This window comes from Xenopus tropicalis, chromosome 5, assembly GCF_000004195.4.
Source record: "Xenopus tropicalis strain Nigerian chromosome 5, UCB_Xtro_10.0, whole genome shotgun sequence".
Lineage (NCBI taxonomy): Eukaryota > Metazoa > Chordata > Amphibia > Anura > Pipidae > Xenopus > Xenopus tropicalis.
The window spans coordinates 60,136,706-60,158,243 of record NC_030681.2 but is presented as its reverse complement, the minus strand read 5'-3'; the positions used below and the strand labels follow the sequence as shown (position 1 = coordinate 60,158,243).

General features: G+C 40.2%; 1 protein-coding gene across 1 annotated transcript in view; it reads right to left on the bottom strand.

Annotated features, from left to right (window-relative positions):
- Positions 1–5,534: 5,534 nt before the first annotated feature.
- The window catches only part of plg (plasminogen), a 186,876-nt gene continuing 170,872 nt past the window's right edge, over positions 5,535–21,538 (bottom strand). Inside the window, exons 18-19 of the mRNA XM_002938570.5 lie at positions 12,954–13,099; positions 5,535–5,756 (exon numbers count right to left, since the gene is read on the bottom strand). Coding sequence (XP_002938616.2) covers positions 5,595–5,756; positions 12,954–13,099 — 308 coding nt within the window. The 3' untranslated portion in view covers positions 5,535–5,594. The remainder of the gene's footprint in view (positions 5,757–12,953; positions 13,100–21,538) is intronic.

Below are 21,538 nucleotides of genomic sequence, written 5' to 3'. Positions count from 1 at the left end.
ACTACCTAGTACATCAAAACAACAGAACCCCAACTTCACGTGTCCGGAGTGCTTGATGTTCCATACGCTAACTTTGGAGATTTTCCCCTTCAGCTGCGGGTTCGGGGCCTTGAGCACCCGGACCACCATCGGCTTGTGGTGAGCTATTCTTTGATTCCTCAGTTTTTACACTATTTAAGCGATGAACATTGTTTGACTCTTTGAGTCATAGCGCCAGGTTCGGGGTTTGAACACCCGGGCCCAACTAGACACTGGGTATTATATATATATTTATTTACTTTATATAAACTTAAGTCTGGGAATCCCTTTGGGGTTTGTTCGTTTGGTTTACATTCCCCTTCTGATCCTGCCTTCTGCCTTGTTCCTGAGTCCTTTCTAGTCCTGCCTTGATTTTCCGGTTTTGACCTTGGCCTGTCCTTGACTTCGCTTGACTGCCGCTTGCCCTGACCTTTTGCCTGTTTTTGGATTCTGCCTCTGCCTGCCGTTCTACATTCAGTTTGTATATTCGGTGTGTGTTCGGTTACATCACTAAGTTTATTAAAGTTCTTCACTTTCAACATGGCCCCCGACACCAGTTTTGTGACTTATGGTTACACTCCGGGTTACCCAGTCTTCAGGCTCCCACCTTCCTGGTACTCCACAGCGTCTCCTCAGGGAGACAGATCATGCACTGTTGCTTGACATCACACATTATTAAGTTAGTTAGCCATGAGCTTCAGCAGTTACAGAAATGAGTTATGCAACATCACATTAGTATTGACTATGAAGATTTTCATTCATCCAGGTCATGGTATATCCAGCAGCCATTTTACATTCTGCCTGTGTGTGCTTGATGAGTTAGCATAGGGAGATAGCTGTGCAGGGGTTTGAGGGACAGTTTAGGTAGCTTTGCTGACTAGTAATCTACTTTCTACTGCTCTGTATGTAGCTGCTGTGGGCAGCTGTCCTGCTGATCTCATCTGCTGTAACCCAATAGTCCTTGTAAGGACTGCTTTTATTTTCTGATTACTGTTACTCTTCTTTTCATTGTGTACTGCAGCTCCGTCTGTGTGTGTTGGAGACAGGTGTGCTGCTCATAGTAGTGCACCAGCACCAACCACACATTCAAATAATTTTTTTTTTATTGGCATGTAGATGCCGGACGTTTTAAAGCAGTTTATTACACAAGTTTAGAGATGTAGTATGATTTGTGCCCTTTACAGCACAAAACGCAACGCTGTGTCAACAACGTATTTTTCAGAGAAATTTTTGCCCTTGATCCCCCTCCTGCATGCCACTGTCCAGGTCGTGGCACCCTTTAAACAAATTTAAAATCAGTTTTCTGGCCAGAAATGGCTTTTCTAGGTTTTAAAGTTCGCCTTCCCATTGAAGTCTATGGGGTTCGCAAAGTTCGCAAAAGTTCGCACTTTTTGGCGGAAGTTCGCGAACGGGTTTGCGAACTTTTTTTGTGAGGTTCGCTACATCTCTACTGGTATTCATCAAGAGAGGATACCAGAAGTGGATGTGATGGTACTGTTTATTTTTTCACTAGTTCATGCAATATCAATTATTGTTTGATAATGTGTACTAATTTTTGCACCATTGTCCCCTAGGGCTTTAAACTTTGCACTTCCTAGTTTCCTTAGTTTCTGGGTTTGATCACCACTTTCTGGACACTGCAAGGGGTGGATCTTCCTGCTTGGCCTCCCGCAGTTGATCATTGTGGATATGCTCCAGGAAGCCTGGGAAGTGGCCCAGAAGTGTTTAACGCTAGAGGAGACCATCATCTCCAGTGAGGTTGGAGAGCAGGGACCCGATGAAAGAGGATTATTTAGAGCAGATCAGTACTTGTAGTAGCACATTCTAAGACATGAGTCAGAATAGTAATAGATACCAAGTGCAGTTTTTTTGTGCTCCATCCAGCAGAGATTGCAGGGAGTAGTTCTTATGAAAGGCTCTGCTGCCTTAGTGAAGGGAGTAGTGACAAAGGAATTTGTTCTCCCTGATCCAGGTCTACTGTTTGAAATCCAGGCCACCTAAGGTACACTACAAAGTGATACATCAGTGCATTGTCTTTGATACCATTCAACCCTGCCAACTTATTGATCATAACCAAGATGGCGCTGGTGAGGATGGCAGCCGTTGCTCAGTGTCCTCCTCAACTTTGCTTTTTTCTTATGTTTGTCGTGCTATTTTTTAGTTTTTTTGCAACCTGCAATGCTCTCATCTCCTATGACAGACAAACTCTCCTGGACATTCGACAAAATTCACAACCCGGACCTTCACAGACTGACTTTTTTGTGAACGGAGGTGACTTTCCTTGGCTACCTGGGCAGGAGGAAAAGGGGGAAAAGAGCTGGGATCCTGGTCAGGCTGAGGGACAGACAACACCGCGCCCCACTTCCCAGCATTCTTCTAGCGAATGTTTAGTCTTTGGAAAACAAACTGGATGAACTAAGAGCCAGGATAACTTTTCATAGGGACATTAAGAACTGCAATGTCTTTGTTTTTACAGAGACATGGCTTGTCCCTTCCATCCCTGACTTGGCCATTGTTCCTGAGGGACTCTCCATTCACCAGCGGGACAGAACAATGGACTCAAGTAAATGCCGGGAAGGTGGCGTGTGTGACAGTTTCTTCTGGGTGCTCTCCTGATCTTGAACATCTTATGATCAGATGACCTTTTTATCTGCCCAGGGAGTTTACAGTGATATTTTGTACCACTGTTTATATTCCTCCCCACGCCGACACCACACAGGCACTGGATGAACTATTTGATGCTATCTACCGGCAGGAAACAGTACACCCGGAGGTTGCTTTTATCTTGGCTGGCGATTTTAATAAAGCCAACATGAAGAAAGTTCTGCCGAAGTTTTACCAGCATGTAAACTTTCCAACGCGTGGTGAGAACATCCTGGACCCTGTTTACACTCTGTACGCACATGACTATAAAGCCCGCCCTCGACCAGCCTTCGCCAAATCAGATCACTCCTCAGTCCTGCTGCTGCCATCCTATAGACAGAAGCTGAAACGCGAGCAGACTATGACGCGTTCAGTTCAGCGCTGGACCGACCAGTCAGACAGCACCCTGCGTCACTGCTTCAACATCACGGACTGGGAAGTCTTCCAGACTGCCGCTGACAACAACATCAACAACTACGCTGAGTACGTAACGGACTTTATTCACAAATGCATCAGTGACGTTATACTGCGGGTTAATGTACGGACTTACCCCAACCAGAAGCCATGGGTTAACAGAGAGGTCCGCGCAGCACTCAGAACGCGGACTGCAGCCTTTGAATCCGGAGATCCAAGTGAGTACAAATCATCCCGGTATGCACTCAGGAAAGCAATAAAAACAGCTAAGGGACAGTACAGAGAAAAGGTGGAGTCCTGCTATAGCAACTCTAACATCAGGAACATGTGGAGCGGACTGAAGACCATCACAGACTACAAAGGAAAGAGCTGCAGAGTGGGGGAGGTAACTGCTTCTCTACCTGATGAGCTGAACACCTTCTATGCACGCTTTGCTAAACACCTATCTCAGGAGCTTTTGTTGGAAGAGGCCAGTCGCCCTCTTCAGATATCTCAGGCAGACATGTGTAAACACTTCAGAAAAGTAAACACATGGAAAGCTCCTGGACCAGATAACATCCCAGGTCGTGTTTTCAAAGCATGTGCCCATGAGCTAGCAGATGTCTTCACAGACATTTTTAACCTTTCCCTGCTCCAGTCTCCTGTCCCAACATGTTTTAAGAGGACCACCATCATCCCTGTCCCTAAGAAAATGAATGTGAGCTGCCTAAATGACTATCGCCCAGTAGCACTCACCTCCATTGCCATGAAGTGCTTTGAGCGTATAGTCAAGGCTCACATCACATCTTTACTCCCTGCTTCACTTGATCCACTCCAGTTTGCCTACAGGTCAAATAGATCTACAGACGATGCCATAGCAATTGCACTTCACACTGCCCTCTACCACCTGGACCAGAGAAACACATACGTGCGGATGCTGTTCATTGACTACAGCTCCGCTTTCAACACCATCGTACCATCCAGACTTATCATGAAACTCCGTGACCTGAACATCGGTTCCTCCCTGTGCAGCTGGATCCTGGACTTCCTGACAAACAGACCTCAGGTGGTTCAGATCGGCAACTTCACCTCATCCACACTGACACTTAGCACCAGTGCCCCCCAGGGATGTGTGCTCAGCCCCCTGCTGTACACCCTGTTCACCCACGACTGTACAGCAACACACAGCTCCAATACTATCATCAAATTTGCAGACGACACCACCATCATCGGCTGCATTTCTAATGGAGATGAGTTGGCATACAGGGCAGAGGTGAGAGCCCTGACATCATGGTGCTGGGACAACAACCTGCTGCTCAACGTCAGCAAAACTAAGGAGCTCATTGTGGATTACAGGAGACTGCAGGGAGGAGGCCATACCCACATTCACATTGAGGGAGCAGAGGTGGAGAGAGTCAGCTGCTTCAGAATCCTGGGCATCAATATCAGTGAGGATCTGAGTTGGTCTCACCACGTTGGTGTGATCACAAATGCTGCAAGACAGCGGCTCTTCTTTCTGCGGCGCCTGAGGAGGTTCGGCATGGACTCCAGAATACTCACAAACTTCTATCGATGCACCGTTGAGAGTATTCTGTCTGGCTGTATCACCACCTGGTTTGGCAGCTGTAATGCTTTGGACCGCAAAGCTCTGCAGGGTGGTGAGATCAGCACAGCGCATCACCAGGACTGAACTGCCAGCCATGCAGGACCTCTACAGACAGCGCTGTAGGAGGAAGATGCAGCGGATCCTCTCTGACCCCAGCCACCCCAGCCACAGACTTTTCACTCTCCTACCAACAGGCAGGTGGTACAGGAGCATCCAGACCCACACCAGCAGATACAGAGACAGTTTCTACCCACAAGCCATCAGGCTTATGAACTGCTGACATTCTGCCTAACACACACTCCCCATAACTACTGGACTCTTCGCAGTGTCACTTTAAGCAAAGCCACTTTAAATCCTCACTACACAATTTCAAATATTTCATTGCATTTTTTTATTGTAAATACTTGTACTTTTATTGCACACTTTTATTATATTTAATATTTGTATTTTTTTTTTTGTCTATGTAAAGTTGGGAGGAACATGGGTCAAAAAAAATTCATTACAGTAATGATGCTTCATTGTTATTTGTATATGACAATAAACTTGAAACTTGAAACCTCTGCATTGTGAGTATCCCTGTGGATCAATTGTCTTGGAAAATAAACCAGTTTTGTTTGAGTTTGTTTCAAGAACTTTCTTGCATCCTTTATATTATTATTTTAGCATAGCACAGCATAAGTGAGTTGCACTACACCGCCCCCTTCATCCTTCCACTTAGCGAAGGTTACATTTATTTCAAGAATTTTAAAAGTTTGCAGCCCAGGAACCTGCATTTATTTTTCCTATTGTTCTTCAATTGTAGTGCATTTTAAGCCAAATGTATTTATGTTTAGCTTGCTATAACAAAAAGCTGTTGAAATAAAAAACAGAGAAATTACATTAAGCATTTTTTATTTTTAATTGTTACATATTTATCAGTAAGGTATTTTATTTATTAATTTTGATTCATTGTCTTTTGAATCCATGGAATAAATTTAGAGACACGTACATACACTCCTGGTTTCATAGGTTGAGCACATCCTAAACCCCAGGATGTAACTCCTTGAAGAACATATTTTTCTCCGTCAAAGCAAGAAAGGGGTCCTCCACTGTCACCCTATATGAATACAAATACAATCATTGTAAAACTCTTTTGAATACCATGCATGAAAGAATAAAAAACACATGGATATACACAATGTATTGGTTGTATTCATAATCTCTTTAATTATAGTGAATGTTACAGGCAAAAAAATGGAAAGAATACATTCAAAGCCACTTCTAGAGCTAGTAATTGTAGGTTTTAAAGATTAACTAAAGCCCAGCAAAGCCTTATTTTTAAAAATACCATATCTTTTACTTGAGCCAACCAAACCATATAGCAGTCTAGAAAGGTACGGAACTCAACCCCGAGCTAGAAGCATGGAACAGCCACAAGGCTAGCTCAAAAGATTCCAGAAAGTTGTCCCGTTTTGCTTCAAAATTGTGAAAAAATTGTGAAACATTGAAAATGTTGCGCATCAAAAAAACTTTTTTTTTCGACCATTTTTTTGTTGACACGTATGGCAATTTTTTGTTGCACAGCAAATTTTTCTGCGGTGAATTTTTCCGCCTGTTTCACGAAACAATCCACTAATGGCGAAACACAGAAATTCGTTGCAAATCCATGCCTGGTAAATTATTTCACCCATCACTATTTACCATGTCCAGACATCATTTTTTGAGTGTTAAATCATGCCTATAGATGGTACTAGAGCGCCCAAAACTTGCCAGCAAAACACAATATAAAATGCCATAGACCATCATTTTCTATTGTGTTAACTGAAAGAGACATAACGCGATAACATGGTACTTGGTAATGGCACTTGGCTGCATCTGTACTATTGCTACCATCACTAGGACCCTCCCCCCCGTGCGCACACACAGGGCATATGGGTTGCTGGGGCCGCTGGCGGGAGGTACTGCAGTGGGGGGAAAGGGCCTAGAACTAGTGGTAGGTGAAAGAAGAGATACCTGCCTGGCACCACCCCACCGTTGCACCTTAAACAGGTTCCTCTTCTGCCTACCCCTAGTTCCAGCCCTGCTAGGACCTCTCAAATGGGTGTTTTTGTGTATGTATGTGTGTTTGACGTGTTAGAGATGTAGCTTTCGGTGCACCTGAAGGAGAATTAAGGAGTAGGCTAGAAATGTTATGCATTATGTTTTTGGCTTCTGTAGCAGCCCACAGTCATCACAGCCCTTTAGCAATAAAGATCTGTGCCTCTGAATATGCCCCAGTAGCATAATTTACATCTAAATTTAAAATTAGCATCTAAATGTAATTATCAGCTTTGTAGCATCAGCTTATATTACAGGCCAGTCTAATTTTCTGCTTGATAAATTGCAATAAACCCTAAGCTTTCCTTTTCAGCAGCTGCTTAGAGCTCACTGAGAAGTGTCACAGATGGGGACCCCCTGTGACAAGTTTGAAGTTCTGGATCATTGCAGCTATTAAGATGCTGAAACTGAAGGCTGGTTTAATATGTTCAGTATATAAAATATAGAATTTTTTCTCTTTTAAGTACATGAGCCAACTGATTTAATTCCTTTCTGTCTGATTCCAGGGTGGGCACTACTACCAGCATTTAATCTGTGTTTTGACACTTATGGACACAGCTGCAAGTGTGGTCATGCTATAATGGACGCAAATGTTGCGCTTATTGATACCATTCATTCGCCATCTCTTTTCTTGGTTCCTTTTCTTTCCTTTCTGGTGTTTGTTCTGCTAGGGGGGAGAGGGGAGCTATGGTGAGACAGGGAGTGGTGGAGTGATGGAGAGAGTGCAGAGACGTTAATCTAAACTGGTAAAGGGAATGGAAGATTTAAACTATTGAGGTCAGACTGTCATGGTTGGGATTGTTTTTTCTGGAAAAAAAATGCTTGCGAGGGGACATGATTACTCTGTACAAGTATATTACAGGGGATTATAGGCAGATGGGGGATGTTCTTTTTTCCCATAAAAATGACCAGCACACCACAGGCCACCCCTTTAGATTGGAGGAACGGAACTTTCATTTGAAGCATCATAGGTGGTTTTTCACAGTGAGGTTGTGGAATGTACTTCCTAGTGATGTTGTGATGGCAGATTCTGTTAATGCCTTTAATAGGGGCTTGGATGATTTCTTGAACAAGCATAATATCCAAGGCTATTGTGATGCTAAAATCTACAGTTAGTATTGATGTTGGTATACAGTATATAGGTTATGTATGTGAGTGTGCTGGGTTTACTTGGAAGGGTTGAACTTGGTGGACTCTTTTTTCAACCATATGTAACTATGTAAGTTGCCTACCACAGATGCCAAACTATAATTACCAGGCTAATATCCTAATCCTTGAATATTATAATTACGTAAATCCAGATAAAAGCTAGTCTCAGATAATCAGAAATAGAAAGCTTAGTTCAGTTTTAGGCAGGTTTTTAAGCGCTCAAGGGTGTATTCCTTATGGCCAGGGTACCTTGTTCACATGAATTTTGGGTAAACATTTATGTACCATATCCTGTGTCTCACTAGCTCAATCTAGCCAGTGGTTGAACTAGCATGTATGAAGCAGGCTGACTTTTAAAGCACCCTGGGAGGCAGTGGGGGTTCCAACCAGTGGTTAAATTTTGCACTGTTGTGCCCATCTTTCTTTTTTTGCTAATCACAGTGAAATGCATATTGCACATAAAAGGCTCACAAATAAGACTGAGGTGCGGGTTTGTTGTGCGTGAATATAGCAGCAGTTTTCATTTTGTGACTATAAATTTGCAATTTGCAAAATCTGTTTTGTTGTTGCATAATTCAGACACAGAGTGTGTGCATAAATATTTGCAAATTGCCATTTTGCGATATTTAAAAACTCTAGGGGTATATTTATCATGCTGTGTAAAAAGTGGAGTGCAGCATTACCGGTGATGTTGCCCAGGGCAAACAATCAGCAATTAGAACAGTTAGAAAATCAAAGCAACACATCTGATTGGCTGCTATGAGCAACATCACCGGTGATGTTTTACTCCACTTTTTACACAGCATGATAAATATACCCCTTAGGGACATTTGCACTGAGAATAAGGATTCACAATCATGATTGCACATTAAATGCACCAGTCTGAATAATTCTGTGCTGCGTGACCTTTATAAATGAACCCTTTAATGCAGGTGTGGGGAGGATTGCTAGGAAAGAAAGGCAGGTTATAGTTATAGGGGATTCAGTTATTAGGAAGATGGATAAGAAAATCTGTTGCAAGGACCCTGTATGCAAAACTGTCTTTTTTACATCTATTATAACATTGTCTTTGCATGCTATTAATAATAGTTTTGCCATAAAAGTATTTGCCCAATGCTTTTACCTTACTTATTTGATCCCCCATGGGGGGGTTGTCATATTTGTGCAGAAGTAGTCCGTTAGCATAAAAAGCTATAACTGAGAAGGGACAGTCAGGTTGGCAAAATAGTCAGGTTTAGGAACTTCAAGTAACAATTACTTAAAAAAGCTGTCCTATGTGAGAAAAACAATCAACATTATCTTACCTATAGGTAACTTCTAATGTACATTAATATTTTGAAGAGTTATTTTTCAGTGTCAGTATCACTTTAAGAAGTTAAAGTAAGAGGGTTAAGCTCCACCCTATATGGCTAAATTCAGAAGTAAAGACGAGGAAAACATTTAAAAATAACAGAGGGGACAGAAGCTGTGTTTAATGAATATAAGTACTATAACAAGTGTTGAAGGCAAAGATGGAGATGAGGAACAGATTGCCGTAAAGACTAAGGGGGACATTTATTAATGTACGAATGCTCCGATCGTATTTTCTGCAAAAATTTTGTACCTTGCGCGACAATTTCGTACCTTGCCATAAAATCATATTGTTGCGCCGAGTACAACAGTTTCGGATTCATTAAAGCTTCGTTATTGTGACTTTCCTTGGGCCAGGTTGAAGCTGCAGAGTGCCATTGATTCCTATGGGAGGCTTCCAAAATCATGCACAGAAGGATCAAAGTCAGAAAGGTTTTCCCACTGTTTACAATCGTTCGGTACAAAAATTTTGTGACTTTCAGAGCGCCAATACAATATTATCGTGACTTTTCCGATTTCTTTGTAAGCATTTTCGTGATATTTGCGATCATCAGAAATTATTATATCCAATACGATTTCGGGATTCAAACTCGTGATTTGACTAACCCCTTTGCTTTAATTATATTAATAGTACAAAAGGGGGCAAATGTGATTAATCAGAGCTTTCCTACCAAGAAACTTTACCAAAAATGGCATTGTTTTTTGGATAAGTTGTGATTCAGCACTCCTGGCCTTTTAACTTTTAACTCCCCCTTTTAACTGTGACAAACCTGTTTTCCTTGACTTTTGATCTCTTTTTGATTTCACAAACACTTATTTGCATACAATGCTTAGATCACATTTAACACTCACTGAGAAGCTTGCACACTTAGGGGCACATTTACTAAAATGCGTTTTTTTCTGGGCTTGAAAAGTGATATGGTACAATTTCGAAGCAACCACAATAATTTCTGTAGTTCTAAAATGTCTCGACAATGCTTTTATCGTTAGTGCGAAAATATCGCAATTGCGTTCTGAAAGTCACAAAATTTTCGGACTGTAAAGTTCAGAAACGCCACAAAAACAGTTCTGGCTTTGGAAGCCTTCAATAGGACTCAATGGCACTTGACAGATCAAACCTGGCAAAAATATAGTCCCAATGAAAGTGTAATGAAAGTGTTAATGAATTCCGAAATGTTCGTATTCTTTGTGAAAAGTATGTTTTTTTTCATGGAATTTACCGAAAACCACAAATTTGGAATTTTAACAAACTTTTCGCATACATTACAAAATGTTCTATAATTTAAAAAAATACTAATATATCTCAAAGTAAATGGACCCCTTATTGTCCAGTTTGTAACCTATTTTGGTTGCAAACCTCAACAAGTGAAAAACCTTTAGTTATAATCAGAAGGAATATGTGTTTGGGAGTTACAAATGTAGATGTCCTCGGCAATATGTTGTTAAGAACCCTTAGTAAAGTATGCCTGGGAGTCTGAATAAATCTCTCATACAGAAAGATATCTACAGATGGATATATAAATTGAACTAGAAAGGGAAGTTTGAGAACAAACTTCATGTTGGGTTGATAAACTTGAAGTCACTGAATGAAAAATCACTGTAAAAAGTGTGGGGATCCTGTTTTTAATAGTGTCTGAATGGCAGCAATTTAAATTTCCCCACTGAAAGTTAATGAGTGACATCTGATTGGTGGTTGGTGGCTCTGCGCACTTTTTCTAACCTGGAACTGCAATTACCCAGTGGCTAAAGTTTAGGGACCCTACGATTAATAGTTAAAGAATGGCAGCAGTTTAAATTTAAACCAATAAAAGTCAATAGGTAAATTGTGATTGGTGGTTGGTGGGTGTGCTCACTTTATCTAACCTTGAGTCAAGTCACCCATTGACCCACTTTTCCTATTTTTGAACTGCAGCCCCCTAGTGACCAACTCTGCAAAGTTTGGGCATAAAAATTGTGGGACTGACAGCATTTTACACTTCACCCTTGAAAGTAAATAGGTGAAATGTGATTGACTGTTGGTGGCTCCACCCACTTTTTCTAACTTTAAACAAATACCCAGTAACTAAATTTGGAAAATTTAACAACCCTGGAATTAATACTTAAATAATGGCATCTGATTAAATATAAACAGCCAGTGACTGACTGTGCAAAGTTTGGGAAACCTGACATAAATAGTGTTATGAAGGCAGCAGTTTAAATTTAAACCTATGACGTCTATAGGTGAAATCTGATTGGCTGTTGTTGGCCCCGCCTACTTTTCTAAGCTTGGAACGTAGTTACCCTGTGACAAACTGTGTAAAGTTTGGGGACCCTAACATTAAACATGTGAGAATGGCAGCAGTTAAAATTTCCCCACTGAAAACAATGAAAGAAATGTGATTGGCTTTTGGCGGCCCCACCCACTTTTTCTAACCTTGAGTACATGGTCACCCAGTTTGGGAACTCTGGCATCAAACTAATAAAATTCAATAGGTGATATCTGATTGGCTGTTGGTAGCTGGTTGGCTGTTGGTGGCCTACTTTTCAAAACTAAACCTGCAGTTCCCTTAGTGACCAACTGTAAAAAGTTTGGGGACCCTAGTGTCATTTGGGAACCCGACGCTAGCAACATCCCCATGTAAAAATAAATCTCATTGGGCTCATAAAATGCCATTCAAGATTGTTTCTGCCTTCCCATTGGCTAAATTTTGTCGCCAAGGAGAATGGAGCTGGGTAGAGATTATTTATATATAGTTGTCCTGTCCCCTGCAAGTGTGCAGTAGATGGATAGTAGGCCGTTGTTGTGCAGCCAGGTGAGCTTGAGTGGCAGGGCAGGGCAAGAATTAAAATGGAATGTTGTATTCAAATCAATCGCAGGACAGACTTTGTCCTGTGACTGTTTCAAATCCAACTTTCCAAAAGAGCAGCAGTGCAACTTACTTCACACAGGGCAGACTAGAAATGATAGTTAAGAGCAGAACCACAACTTCATTGAGCTCCGTCAGTATGGAACTCAATGAAGTTGCTCTGCTGCTACTGCTTCTCCGCTGTTAAGTAAGTTGTCCTGCTGCTCTTACCGCTTCTCTGCCCTGTGAAGTAAGCGGTAGTGACTTAACTACTGCTTTCTTCAAAGGGCAGAGGAGCTTCTCTACTTTATGGTAGAGAAGCGGTAGCAGCAGCGCAACTTCACTGAGCTCCGTACTACAAAGTATGGAGCTACAAAAAGTATAACTGCTTACTTCACAGCAGAGAAGCGGTTGCAGCAGTGCAACTTCACCGGGGTCCGTACTCAATGTGCTGGGGGGAAGTAATAATGATTTGGGACTCCACCTAAAAAAAATCTGTCTGTCTTACAATTTATTGCCTTATCTGAATGTAGAGATTCCAGTACATATCGTAATATAGCCAGTGAGCTACCTGTGTGTACATATAGCTTCTGCACTGGAGTTGTAGGCACTGGGAAAAAAAATATATTTATATTTATTAACCAGGGGGTGTCCTGGCTTAGTAACCCGCCTGTATACATACTTATACTGTTTGTCAAACTGATCAAGGCTGAACAAATGCAGGGAAACAAACAGGGAAATTGGGAGTGGCTTATGGGGGCGTGGTCAAAATGGGCATGTCCTAAATTTTCAGTGCTGTCCCCAGATTTCATTTTCAAAATCTGGTCACCTTATTATAGTTCCCCTTTATAGTTGCATGATTTTGGCATTCTTCAAAACAAAATATTTCTCACCTGACAGCTATCAACACCACCTTGAATAACACCAGCACAGAGCTCTCGATCTGTAACTCTACCATTAAGATATTCAGGACTGTTGCATAGCTTGTTTTCAATCACTGGAATGCCAGCCTCTTTCAGGACACCTTCTTTCCCAGTACCTGAAGTAGGACCAAATGGCAATGTTTACAAGCTAGAACATTTAGCTAGATTTTTGCTAGGTTTTTTGCTTCATTTGGGTTTTTGTAATACTAGTCTTCAGAATGTAAGAGATACAAATTATGCTTATCATTTTTAGTTGCTTTAAAAAATTACATACCATTTAAGATGTTTTATAGGTATGGGACCCATTATCCAGAATGCTCGGGACCTGGGGTTTTCCAGATAAGGGGTCTTTCCTTAAGTCTACTAAAAAATAATTTAAAAATCAAATAAACCCAATAGAAGTATTTTGCATCCAATAAGGATTACTTGTATCTTAGTTGGCATCATTAGTTGGCATTCTGTAATATTTTATTATTACAGAAAAAAAGGAAATCATTTTTAAAAATCAGTATGGCCTTCCCGTAATTCAGAACTTTCTGGAAACCAGTTTTCCAGATAATGGATCCCATACCTATACTTTAGCCAAGAGTTTACTTTACAGTTGTTTTGAAAAACAGAAATGTCTTTTTGGATTTCTGCAAAAAAGATAATTATTTTTTTAAACTTGTTGCATATTACTAATGTTTTTTCAACCAGGTGATGCACCTTTGGGCAGGGGCACAAAAGTAGCCACCTCTGCACATGTGCACATGTGACTTTAATGTTTGTTTTGGCACATATTAATTTATTTATTTATATATATATATATATATATATATATATATAGTCTTGTAAAGAATCGGCACTCACCAATATCGGGGCAACGGCTGGGTGCTGACAAAAATAATGCATCAAACTCAACAATCAGAAAGCACTCACAGCTATAGGATCAATCAAGTCAGTGATTTATTTCAGCATACCATCTACGCGTTTCGATCACCACAGGATCGTCATCAGGATGATAGACAGGAAGTGAAGTGTATCCAATCAGTGTTTATACAACATTAACCCATTCAATAACATGTGCAAAGTGTAATCAAATATCAGGCACTTAAAAATCCCCATATAATCAAAAATAGAATAATTATCAAACATCTAGACTCATGATAATACATAAACTAGGACATATCCCATATATATCAATGTAGTAAGCCACATGGCAAAGCTCATAGTGAAATAAAATTTTAAAATACATATAAGTCAATCTATCAGGACACATGACCAGGTCACATGTCATGTCTAAAAATTCAGTTTATAAATATCACCATTAGCTTCAATGCTCATCTAAACTCATGATAATAGATAAACTAAACCATATCCCATATATATCAATGTAGTAAGCCACATGGCAAAACTCATAGTGAAATATAATTTTAAAACACATATAAGTCAATCTATCAAGACACATGACAAAGTCACATGTCATGTCTAAACATTGAGTTTATAAATATCACCATTAACTTCAATACTCATTTAAACTCATGATAATGCATAAACTAGAATATATCCCATATATATCAATGCAGTAAGCCACATGGCAAAGCTCATAGTGAAATATAATTTTAAAACACATGTGAGTCAATCTATCAAGACACATGACAAAAGTTACGTGTCATGTCTAAAAATTGAGATTATAAATATCACCATTAACTTCAATACTCATAAAGATTAACTATTACATACTAATAGGGAAAATAAGTTACCCACCCAAAATTATAATGTGATAAAAACTAACGTGTTGTAAAAAAATAATTTAAATTTCATAGTGAGATTTAGAAAATGTGAACAAATAAATGGACAAGAATTGTCCAATATTTAATAAAAAAACATTTCTTACAATCTTTATAAAGTTAAAAACAGTCACACTTAAAAAACATTTAAGGAAGTCACTACATAAAGACCAAGAAACATCACCTAGGATAGTGGATGATCAAAATATCATCAAATATCTTAAATTAGGATCGCGCTAATTAACTAACTTCAAATTACATAAACCAATCCTATCTAAAAGAATTGGTCATAAGGCCGTCATATAGGAAATACCTAGGGACACAACAGTCAATTTATATGAAACAAGAGAGTGATAGCATCTCATTTAATCCCCTAGGGGCAATTGTGTCAAGTCTCCGGATCCATTGGGCCTCCCTCTGCAGCAATCGCTTAGATCTGTCTCCACCCCGTGCAAGGGGGGGAATATGATCAATCAATATTGCTCTCAACATAGGCAGTGAATGTTTGCACTGTACAAAGTGTCAGGCCAATGGAATATCCGATTTCCCAGAGGCCAGGGCCAGACGAATCACGACCTGTGATTATTCATTCTTGTACGAAAAGCTGTGATGCATTTACCGATATAGTAAAGGACACAAGGGCACATAATACAGTATATCACATATTCCGAAATACATGTCAGTCTATGTCTAATCAGATAATTTTTCCCGGAGTGTGGATGAACAAATGTCACTCTGGTGATCAGACAACCACAAGTTTTGCAATTACCACATCGATAGCAACCAGGTTTACTCTTCCTTAGCCATGTGTCTGGTACCTCCGGTTTTAAATCTGTCACCATAAGTATGTCATGAAGTGAATGTCCACGTCAGTATGCGCACACTGGAGGTGGCATGTAAGTAAAGGGCAAACCCAAATCCAATTGTAAAATTGGCCAATGTTTTTTAATAGCCGTTTCAATATCATGGCTTCCCGGTGTGGTCACTCACAAATACCATCCGATCTAATTGGTCTCCTGGCCGTGTGCCCCTAGGTTCATCTTTAAGTAGATTTTCTTTTGCCTTATTCAATTCAACATTCAAAAAATCGATAGAGTATCCCCTCTCAAGAAATCTGTCCCGCATCTTATTAGCTTGTTGAAGTGCAATTACGGGATCCTTATTAATCCTGAATACTCTCAAGAATTGAGTGTAAGGAATAGATTTAATCACCATAGGTGGATGGAAACTATGGGCATGCAAAACAGTGTTCCGATCCGTGTTCTTACGGAACAGTGTAGTCCCCACCCCCATAGGTGTACGGAAAATCCTAACATCAAGAAAATCAATCACATCTTTTGACTGATTTAAAGTAAACCTTACTGGAGTAGTTGGGTGGCCACGAACGATTTAACCCCAATCTGGACCCCACGCCAAATAATGAAGATATCGTCAATGTACCTATGGTATAGCAACAAATTGTCTGCATATATAGGATAGATATATTTACATTCAAAGGAGTTCATATATAGATTGGCATATGAGGGGGCCACATTGGAGCCCATTGCCGTGCCAGTCCATCGCCGTGCCAGGAGAGATTGAACACGCAGAGCTGAATACTCTCAAAAAACGTGAGGTTGATTTCTATTTGCATGGGTTATATTTGTCTGACTATTTTAGATCCCTAGGGGGTTCCGGGTGTGTAATGTACCTACAATTGGGCAATCTAATGCTGAGTTTTGTAGCCGCTGGTGTGGCATTCTAAATAAGTGTTCTTTAGATCTAATGTTACTTGTCATTGAGGAGTCTGCTAGGGAATTAACTAAAATACGTGCTGAAATTGCTGAGCTAGAGAATAAGTCGTTAACACTACTTACTAATGACCACTCTGTTAATTGGTTACATAAATTGGAAACAGGAGTACAGCAGTATAGCCTTTAAACAAAATTAAATTGCTAAAGTAGACCAAGATTATAATAATCGTAGGGTATATGGTTGGCTAATTGGCCGGGGGGAAGGGCTAAGGAAAACTAGACATTATATTAAGAGGGGAAGGGATTTCTCTACAGTAGACAGTTCGGGAGATTCCCCCTCATCCGATTCTGAGAATACCCACCCGGCTACAACATGTGCTGTACAGGAGGGGATTGGATCTCTTACTCGCAGTCAGGGTCATTTTTTAGGAGTAAACAAAGGAAAAAAAAACATACCCGGCGGGGTGGTGGTAAATCGAAGAGGCAGATCCCCCAAGAAACCGACACCGTAATTTTTAATTTGAGTCAACATGTGCTAACACCGGGGGAATTCTCTCTCCTTACATGTGGTTTGTCGTTTGTACTGGTAACTAAGAATAATCCCTTTAATTTGGAGGTTGATCTCTTTAGATTTCAACGTAAGGATCAAGCTGAAACCCAGATAGAGAGGTTTCGCCCGGTGAGCACATTTGAACCTCCCAATACAGCCACATCCATCAGGACATATTCTAAGATAGTACAAAGGGAAAGTTATGAATCCCTGGAGAAATCCAAAAAATTTTTTTCTAATCTAACTGAGACAGAGAGGCGGGCTATTAGTTCACTACGTGATGATAGACAGCTTGTTATACGTCCTGCCGATAAAGGAGGAGCAATAGTACTTTTAGATCTTAAGTATTATAGACAGGAGCTATTGCAGCAGCTTTCTAATTTGGAGGTGTATGTGAAACTCCCGGGTGACCCCACTTTAAAATTTAAAGCTAAATTGGATGCTGAGGTGACTGATGCTATGTCAGCCGGATGGATTAGTGAAAAATGTGGTGCATTTTTAACAACACCATATCCCAAATGCCCAATCATATATACCTTCCCTAAGCTGCACAAAGATCCTTCTGCCCCTCCGGGCTGGCCTATTATATCTGCTAGAGATTCTCTCTTTTCAAATGTGGCTAGATATCTAGATAGCTTTTTATAACCACAATGTGCCCGTATGAAATCCTATTTGACTGATACATCAGCCCTGTTGGAGATTTTAAGGCAATGTGATACACTGCCTGATGATACACTATTTGTGACACTTGATGTGTGTAATTTGTACACCATTATCCCTCTGGATGAGGGGATTACAGCATGCAGGGAGGCTCTTATTGATGGACGCAAGGGGGCTCCACCAATTGAATTTTTGTGCTCTCTGTTGCAGTTACATAGTAACATAGTAACATAGTTGGTCTTGACATGTAACTATTTCAGATTTGAGCAGAGTTTTTATCTACAGCGGACTGGCACGGCGATGGGCTCCAATGTGGCCCCCTCATATGCCAATCTATATATGAACTCCTTTGAATGTAAATATATCTATCCTATATATGCAGACAATTTGTTGCTATACCGTAGGTACATTGACAATATCTTCATTATTTGGCGTGGGGACCAGATTGGGGTCGAATCGTTCGTGGCCACCCTGAATGATTTACCTACTCCAGTAAGGTTTACTTTAAATCAGTCAAAAGATGTGATTGATTTTCTTGATGTTAGGATTTTCCGTACACCTATGGGGGTGGGGACTACACTGTTCTGTAAGAACACGGATCGGAACACTGTTTTGCATGCCCATAGTTTCCATCCACCTATGGCAGGGGTAGGGAACCTATGGCTCAAGAGCCAGATGAGGCTCTTTTTATGGCTGCATCTGGCTCGCTGCCAAATCTTTAATAAAAAAATAACGAGGGGTGGCCTGTGCTCGGCGGATAGAAGACGTGTTCTAAGCCTTAACACGTCTTATATCCGCCAAGCGCAGACCACGCTCTCCTCAGCATCGCATCTGGCATCCTTGGCACCCACCCTACCCTGCCCCTGCGCTTGGCGGATAGAAGACATGTTCTAAGCCTTAGAACACGTCTTCTATCCGCCGAGCGCAGGCTACGCCCTCCTCTGCATCGCATCTGCATCCTCGGGACCCACCCTACCTTGCCCCGCAGCATCCGCGGCCAAACATATTGTATGGCTCTCACGGAATTACATTTTAAAATATTTGGTGTTTATGGCTCTCTCAGGCAAAAAGGTTCCCGACCCCTGACCTATGGTGATTAAATCTATTCCTTACACTCAATTCTTGAGAGTATTCAGGATTAATACGGATCCCGTAATTGCACTTAAAGATGAACCTAGGGGCACACGGCCAGGAGACCAATCGGATCGGATGTTATTTGTGACTGACTTCACACCGGGAAGCCATGATGTTGAAATGGCTATTAAAAAACATTGGCCAATTTTACAATTGGATTTGGGTTTGCCCTTTACTAACATGCCACCTCCAGTGTGTGCATACCGACGTGGACGTTCATTTCGTGACATACTTATGGTGACAGATTTAAAACCGGAGGTACCAGACACATGGCTAAGGAAGAGTAAACCTGGTTGCTATCGATGTGGTAATTGCAAAACTTGTGGTTGTCTGATCACCGGAGTGACATTTGTTCATCCACACTCCGGGAAAAAGTATCTGATTAGACATAGGGGCACATTTACAAAACCACGAACGTCCGAAAAGCATCCGAATGCGTTTTTTTCGTAATGATCGGTATTTTGCGATTTTTTTCGTAAACTGTCGCGACTTTTTCGTAGCCGTTACGACTTTTTCGTAAATTGTTGCGACTTTTTCGTAGCGTTACGATTTGAGCGAATTGTTGCAACTTTTTTGTAGCCTGTCGCGCAGAGTATGAAAGTTTCAGATTCATTCAAGCTTCAGTATCGTGACTTTCCTTGGGCCAGGTTGGAGCTGCAGAGTGCCATTGAGTCCTATGGGAGGCTTCCAAAATCATGCAAAGTCTGAAAGGTTTGCCCGTTGTTTACGAGCGCTCAATACGAAAAAGTCGCGACAATATACGAGCAAATCGTAACGGCTACAAAAAAGTTGCGACAATTCGCGCAAGTCGTAACGGCTACGAAAATGTCGCAACAATTTACGAAAAAGTCTTACCAGCGACGAAAAAATCACAAAAAAAACGAAAAATACGCAAAATGTTCGTTTCCAATCCGAATTTTTCCCATTCGGATTCAGATTTGTGGATTAGTAAATGTGCCCCATAGATTGACATGTATTTCGGAATATGTGATATACTGTAAGAATGAATAATCACAGGTCGGTGATTTGTCTGGCCCTGGCATCTGGGAAATCGGATATTCCATTGGCCTGACACTTTGTACAGTGCAAACATTCACTGCCTACGTTGAGAGCAATATTGATTGATCATATTCCCCCCCCTTGCACGGGGTGGAGACAGATCTAAGTGATTGCTGCAGAGGGAGGCCCAATGGATCTGGAGACTTGACACAATTGCCCCTAGGGGATTAAATGAGATGCTATCACTCTCTTGTTTCATATAAATTGACTGTTGTGTCCCTGGGTATTTCCTATATGATGGCCTTATGACCAATTCTTTTAGATAGGATTGGTTTATGTAATTTGAAGTTAGTTCCTAATTTAAGATATTTGATGCTATTTTGATCATCCACTATCCTAGGTGATGTTTCTTGGTCTTTATGTAGTGACTTCCTTAAATATTTTTTGTGTGACTGTTTTTTACTTTATAAAGATTGTAAGAAATGTTTTTTTATTAGTATTGGACAATTCTTGTCCATTTATTTGTTCACATTTTCTAAATCTCACTATGAAATTGAAATTATTTTTTTACAACACGTTAGTTTTTATCACATTATAATTTTGGGTGGGTAACTTATTTTCCCTATTAGTATGTAATAGGTAATCTTTATGAGTATTGAAGTTAATGGTGATATTTATAATCTCAATTTTTAGACATGACATGTAACTTTTGTCATGTGTCTTGATAGATTGACTCATATGTGTTTTAAAATTATATTTCACTATGAGATTTGCCATGTGGCTTACTGCACTGATATATATGGGATATATTCTAGTTTATGCATTATCATGAGTTTAGATGAGTATTGAAGTTACATTACATTACATTAACATTTATTTATAAAGCGCCAACATATTCCGCAGCGCTGTACAATAAGTGGGTTACATACATTGGACATACAGAGTAACATATAAAGCAATCAATAACCGATACAAGAGGTGAAGAGAGTTAATGGTGATATTTATAAACTCAATTTTTAGACATGACATGTGACTTTGTCATGTGTCTTGATAGATTGACTTATATGTGTTTTAAAATTATATTTCACTATGAGTTTTGCCATGTGGCTTACTACATTGATATGTATGGGATATGTTTTAGTTTATCTATTATCATGAGTTTAGATGAGCATTGAAGCTAATGGTGATATTTCTAAACTCAATTTTTAGACATGACATGTGACTTGGTCATGTGTCCTGATAGATTGACTTATATGTGTTTTAAAATTATATTTCACTATGCCATGTGCCATGTGGCTTACTATATTGATATATATGGGATATGTCCTAGTTTATGTATTATCATGAGTCTAGATGTTTGATAATTATTCTATTTTTGATTATATGGGGATTTTTAACAGCCTGATATTTGATTACACTTTGCACATGTTATTGAATGGGTTAATGTTGTAGAAACACTGATTGGATACTGCTGGTTTTTAACCTGACACTTCACTTCCTGTCTATCATCCTGATGACGATCCTGTGGTGATCGAAACGAGTAGATGTTATGCTGAAATAAATCACTGACTTCCTATAGCTGTGAGTGCTTTCTACTGTTGAGTTATACATATATATATATATATATATATATATATATATATATATATATATATATATATATATATACAGAGAAAGACAGAGCACACCCTAATAATAATCAACTGCCCC